General features: G+C 33.0%; 1 protein-coding gene across 1 annotated transcript; it reads left to right on the forward strand.

The window, feature by feature from the left end:
- The first annotated feature begins 484 nt into the window (after positions 1 to 484).
- LOC127118420 (KH domain-containing protein At3g08620) lies at positions 485 to 3,113 on the forward strand. The gene is made up of 7 exons (XM_051048615.1): positions 485 to 848; positions 1,120 to 1,208; positions 1,406 to 1,557; positions 1,743 to 1,859; positions 2,083 to 2,199; positions 2,432 to 2,575; positions 2,716 to 3,113. The coding sequence occupies exons 1-7, from the start codon at positions 757 to 759 to the stop codon at positions 2,863 to 2,865; spliced, it is 861 nt and encodes a 286-aa protein (XP_050904572.1). The 5' UTR covers positions 485 to 756; the 3' UTR covers positions 2,866 to 3,113.
- The last annotated feature ends 3,219 nt before the right edge of the window (positions 3,114 to 6,332 follow it).

The following is a 6,332-nucleotide window of genomic DNA, read 5'->3' on the forward strand; positions in this document are numbered from 1 at the left end:
AAATTAGTAGTGTTTATCTTAGTAAATAAGCTTAAATAATATAATCTATAAATAAAATGAACCTCTCAGTTAGTGTGTGTTGATATAGTATATTCTTAGGGTGATTCCTTGGCAATAAATCCTATAAAGGTTGGGATAAAAAGAGAATTATTTTTGGTGGGTCACTAAGTGGGGTGTTCAAGTAAGACAAGAATGGGAGTGACAGGTTGTTTTGAAAACAAATGGTGTATGCCATTAATTAACAGCTAGTATGAATATTTCAAACTAGTGTTAACAAGTTGGTTTTAGTCTCAATAATAGCGTTAATTAAGCTGTCAACATTAATATTAATTCATTTTCTCAAAATTATGTATTCATTAATTTTTCATTCCCACTTTTTTGTTTGGGACAAGTTGGAAAAGGAAAAGAAAGAAATTATTTAAAAAATAAAATTTCATTAGCATCGATTAATAAAAAAACAGTAAGAATGATAGGTAAACACATACTTTAAAGCATGATTTTATTTACCTCTATTCTACTGCATAAACAAGGTGGCCCTCTATCTATATTTCTAGTTTTGTGACCTTTCTTTTCATCCACAACCTTCTCCCTTTCTTTTTTTCTCTCTATCAAACACACTTGTGTTTTGGTGAATTCATTCTCTATTTCTCAGCACAATTTTTGAGGCTACACCTTTGTTCTCAAAGAACCCTCTTCTTCTCTCTCACTCCCTTTGAATTTTCCATACTGTTTTAGTGTAACCCTCTTGTTGAATTGATGTCTGGTCTGTACAATCAGATTTCCTCACCAGGAACAGCAAGGGCCAATTCACCAAATATAAACATGAGAAGCAATTTTGATGTTAATAGGTATAATTTATAAACATTAATTCATGTATTGAAGTTTTGATTTTTCTTAGTAGTAGTTACATTTATATATCATACTTATATTATATGTTGTATGTATATGCATATGTATATGTAATCAAGTAATTAAGCTCAAATAGTTAATAAGTTTCGGTTAAGATCGAATCAATCGGCAAACTGAAATCGATTATTTGCTAGAATCACTTTTATATGTGTAGTATTTGAGGAGTTTAATTAACTTTTGAGTTCATATTCTTATTTATGTTTTTTTTAGTCAATACTTAACTGAGTTGGTAGCAGAATACCAGAAGCTTGGACCTTTCATGCAAGTCTTACCATTATGTACTAGACTCTTAAATCAAGGTTGGTTATGATACATCTATGTGTTGAAGATTTTTGATTTTAGACAATTTCGAATTTTCTTGTTACTTATATTGGTATCTCATTTTTATGTCACTATGAATATGATTAGTCTTCTGTATATATTTTGGTCGTTATTATAAGCAAAAGTTTATTTGTCAGGTTCATTGAATAATTGATGTATTTGGTTTATGTATCAGAGATTTTAAAGGTGTCAGGAAAGAATGGATTGATGCAGAGCCAAGGGTATAGTGACTATGACAGAGTGCAGTTTGGAAATGTCAAGCCTAATCTTATGCCTTCTTTGGATACAGCACAAAATTTCACTGGCTGGAACAGCTTGTCACATGAAGTGAGTCTTCAATTTTAAGATATAAGCACCAACATAGACACAGACATGACACTGATACGTAAACACCGATTGGAGATGTGTCTAACACCGAACACATGTTCGATTTTGTTCAAATTTTGAAACGGAGATGCTATAAAATGTGTCTACCGTTCCATTTCTTTTTGATCATTTCTCTTTTACATTAGGGGTTAGCTGGAGTACAAGGACACAATGTGGATTGGCAAAGAGCAACAGCAGTCTCAAATTCTCACATCATGAAGAAAATTTTGCGCTTGGATATTCCTTATGATAATCATCCGAATGTAAGAGATATGTAAAACATAATTTTAATGCTAAAAATCGAGAGTTCGTATTCATTTTTCTCGAACTCAAAATAGTCACTACACAAAAATAAAATGAGTGCAAGAGTAAAAGAATAATGCTATGCAAAATGTTTGGCGTCATTCTTCTCCTCTCACGCTTATTTTAAAATTCGCACATTGTAACATTTTAATGATGATTTACTAAGGCTAGCTTAAATTTCAGTTCAACTTTGTTGGGAGGCTTCTTGGTCCAAGAGGTAATTCACTCAAGCGAGTCGAGGCTACTACAGGTTGCCGCGTGTATATCAGAGGAAAAGGTTCAATTAAAGACTTTGATAAGGTAACTTCTCTTCCTTAGTAAGCTTTTTTCATCTCCACAAAAACTAATATGCGATTATCTAGACTATTAGGTTCTTATATCGAGACGCTCGACACTATTAAATTTGTTGCATGGATGGATAGACTCTAGCCAGACTCTGATATCATATTAAAATGCATTTATATTGAGACGCTCGACATTATTATTTGTAATTTTATTGTAACCGTTACTTTACTATTGTTATAATCTAAAGGAAGAGTTGTTGAGGGGAAGACCAGGATTTGAGCACTTGAATGAACCATTGCACATTTTGATTGAGGCTGAACTACCTGTCAATGTTATTGATATAAGGTTGAGACAAGCCCGGGAAATCATAGAAGAACTACTCAAACCTGTGGTATCTAACTTTTCAACTCTCCCTAATTTCAATAATTTTTTCACAATATTTTTCTTTGATACATCAGTATCGTCTCAAGTTTTCAGAGATTCTGTGTAAGTTGTATCTGATACTGATACGATACTTGTTGCGATGTGCAGGATGAGTCACAGGACATTTACAAGCGGCAACAACTTAGAGAACTTGCAATGCTGAATTCAAGTTTTAGAGAAGAGAGTCCTCAGCTGAGTGGTAGTGTCTCTCCATTCACCTCTAATGAAATGATAAAAAGAGCCAAAACTGATCTATAGTCTTTTCTACATTGTGAAAATTGTTGCAGTATTTGAAGTTTCTTCATGTATGTAAATGATGTCATGTTAGAGAACAAAATGATGAGAACAAAAGAGAAAGGGTTGATAGTTTTTATACATATGTATCTATTGTCACATTCAACTGCATTAGTAGAATTGTAAAATTAGCACAATTATTATTTTTATTATATTTTGACATGTTTTGTATGTTTCTCTGATGAGAAGATAAACAATCTCTTTCAACTTAAGCGATTTTGAATTCGTGTTCAATCCTAAACACACAATAATGTTAATCATTATCATTGCGTTAGAGTATACACAATTGTGTTATGGTAGGGCCTTTCAGATTAATGTAGAGGTGGAAGTTATTGTCCGTGACTGTTACTGAGCCAAACTAATTATCTTTTGGCTTTGACTTATTAATGATTGTCTTTGTAAAGTGATGTTATTTTAGATCTCTTTTCTCCATTGTGGGGTCATTATGTCCCTAGATTACAACCACCTTCTCCATTCTTCTGCCTAATCCCATTTACTCCTACTAAACATGAGCTTAAAGTCTGATTTAGCATTAAATATTCTTTTTCTCAAAAAACTATTTTTTTAAAATTTATTCAACTTCATATTTTAATTTTTAAAAAATATATTATTCTTGGGTTTCAATTTTTAATTTTGAGTTTAGAGTTTCAGTTTTAAATTTCAGTACTTAGTTAAGTTTTAACTTTTTTTTTTAAATTATGCTCTTGACCTGGCCTCATTAACTATATGTAAAATGAATTTGATAACTAAAAAAATTAAAAAAATAAATCAATAATTATCAAATATTAATATTGATATTATTTTCTCTGTCTCGTTGTATACTCTTGCTTAAGGCTTTGTAAATGGTATTGCATAAGGAAATCAACCTAAATGGAGAGACTAGTTGAGGATTGTCTACCTTAGGGAAAAGGCAAAGATCCGTGTAGTTGAATATCTGGAAACCATCATGTCCAGGGGACTTCCAAGACGCCATGCTATGAACAATTCTATTGACTTCAATGGATTTAAAGTTAAATTGGTTGTTCCCCACTCAACAACAACAAAAACGATGTCTGGATTACTTCCTCCCAAAACTTTTGTTTACTTCGAGGTATGTAGATTTAGGCTCTTTTCCTTATCCATGCTTTAAATTTGCTTAGGATTTAAGAAGTCAAAGGATTGAAGGATTGGTTAGCATCCATGATATTGTTAAAATCTTTTACACCAACATGACTTATGAGAATGGAGTACTTAGTTCCTATGTCAAAGCAATTCCCATTAATTTTTCTGTTGTTGAGTTGGGTCAAATTTTAGATATTACATCTGAAGGTTTAGAGATTATGATGAATAAGTCTACTTCGTTGCAAGGATATGTCAAAAAGGATTTTTATTATGGGCTTACTAAATTCTCTAAGCATGAATTTTTCAAAAGCATAAGAAAATGGTTAGTGGTAAAATTTCAGATAGAAACTCTTTGTCAGCTGGAATCTTTTATATCGATGACAGGTTGTTGCATTACATATTGGAATATGTCGTACTTTCCAAATTTTCAAATCATTCTCTTGTGATAGTCACGGAGATGTAGTTTCTCTTTGCTATCAAGCAAGGTCTTCAAGTTAAGTGGGCATACTTGATTCTTGAACACATGGTTATACATTCTAAGAATGCTATAAAGCTTCCTTATGCATTCTTTTTGTCCAATTTTTTTGGCGTATTTTGGTGTTAATTTTTCAAATGAAGATCCAGTTGAAATGGGTGATTTTGTGGTTTTTATGAAGGTGCAATAATAAGATGGTGTATAATACAACTTCAAAAACAATACCATCTAGTACATAGATGAAGTGTGAATGTGCAAGCTCCTCCTCCACCGATTCAACAACCTATCAACCAAGAGGAACCAAAAAATCAACAAATCTTTGATTATATTACCTATACGGACACCTCTATGAACGATCAGATTTCCTTTCTTTACTCTCATTTGAACGTTCCACCCTAACATGTTCAACCATACCAATTTCCTCATTACCAAGCACATGAAAACCAAGACAATATGAACCAAGACAACATGAACCAAGATAATATCAAGCAAGACTGGTTTATTTTACCTTGTCCTTTTATTATGCTTGTTGTTGTATGTTTTATTTATTGGTTTCATTATGTAATAGAACTTAATTATGTATGATGTTTGATTATGCTTGAAGTTATGTATTATGTTTGATTACATTTGAAGTAATGTATTATGTTTAACCTTTTAAAATGCATGTCTTTTACCCGTAATATTATTATCTTTCATATAGTTTCTCTTTACATATCTTTCTCTTCTTTTTTATCATGTCAAAAGGGAGAGAAAGGTGTATGTGTGTATGTTTGTGTTGCTTGTGTCTTATCTCTTTCCTAGATACATGATAACTCATAGAAATTCAACCTTATCAAGATTCATACATTAAGGGGGGGGGGGGGGGGGGGGGGGGGGGTTATCCAACATATGGGGGTTTCTTTACTTTTATCAAGCAAGCATAACCATCATGAATTGTTTTGTCATCATCAAAAAATGGGTGAATGTGAATTCAATCCTTTAAAGAGTTATGTATAAGTGTGAGTTGAAAGTACCATATTTCTTAGAAAAGTGGAGGTTGAACACTTTATATGTGAGAGAACCCATACACCTATCACCTTAAGGTTTTAGGTGAATATGTGGTGTATCTCTCACTTATGTGTTACTCTTAACCTAATATTGATGCTCATACTCATGATCCAACAAATGGTATCATGAGCCTTTGGTTTGAATAAATATATCGGCTTACTTTTATCGAAATGCCTGGGAAGAGGTGTCCCATTAAGATTAAAATTCCCAGGAAAAGGTGTCAACGGAGGTACAAGTGTATGTGAATGAAAGAGCTTCTGCTTGAGGAGAAGCATAGTGGATGGACTCACACTTGAGGGGGATATTATTGTGTACAAGTGTGAGTTGAAATTCTCACATTGTTTAGAAAAGTGGAGGTTGAACACTTTATAAGTGAGAGGACTCATACACTTATCACCTTAAGGTTTTTTGGTGAATATGTGGTGTGTCTCTCACGTGTGTGTTACTCTTGACCCAATGTGGATGCTTCTCATGATGACCCAAAACAAAGAAGATGATTTTGATTAAGATGGTCCATAGTTTGAAGACATAATCAAATGCTAAAGGATGGTGTCATACCCCAAAATTTTCCCCCGCCCCCCCCCCCCCCCTTTCACTTTTCATCTAACCTTTGGCTTGAGATTCATATGTCCTCATTGGTGTACATAATTCATTCATATTAACACTCTCTAACAAGCATCATAGACTCAAAGCTTGTGCTTAATAAAAATCAGGGGTTTGCTTGAGGATTGTGATATGCTCATCAGGTGGGGTGAAACCATAATTTCTTGATCTTTGGGACTTTGATTCAAGGAGATCATAACTTGGC

The sequence above is a fragment of the Lathyrus oleraceus genome, chromosome 2, assembly GCF_024323335.1.
Source record: "Lathyrus oleraceus cultivar Zhongwan6 chromosome 2, CAAS_Psat_ZW6_1.0, whole genome shotgun sequence".
Taxonomy (NCBI): Eukaryota; Viridiplantae; Streptophyta; class Magnoliopsida; order Fabales; family Fabaceae; genus Lathyrus; species Lathyrus oleraceus.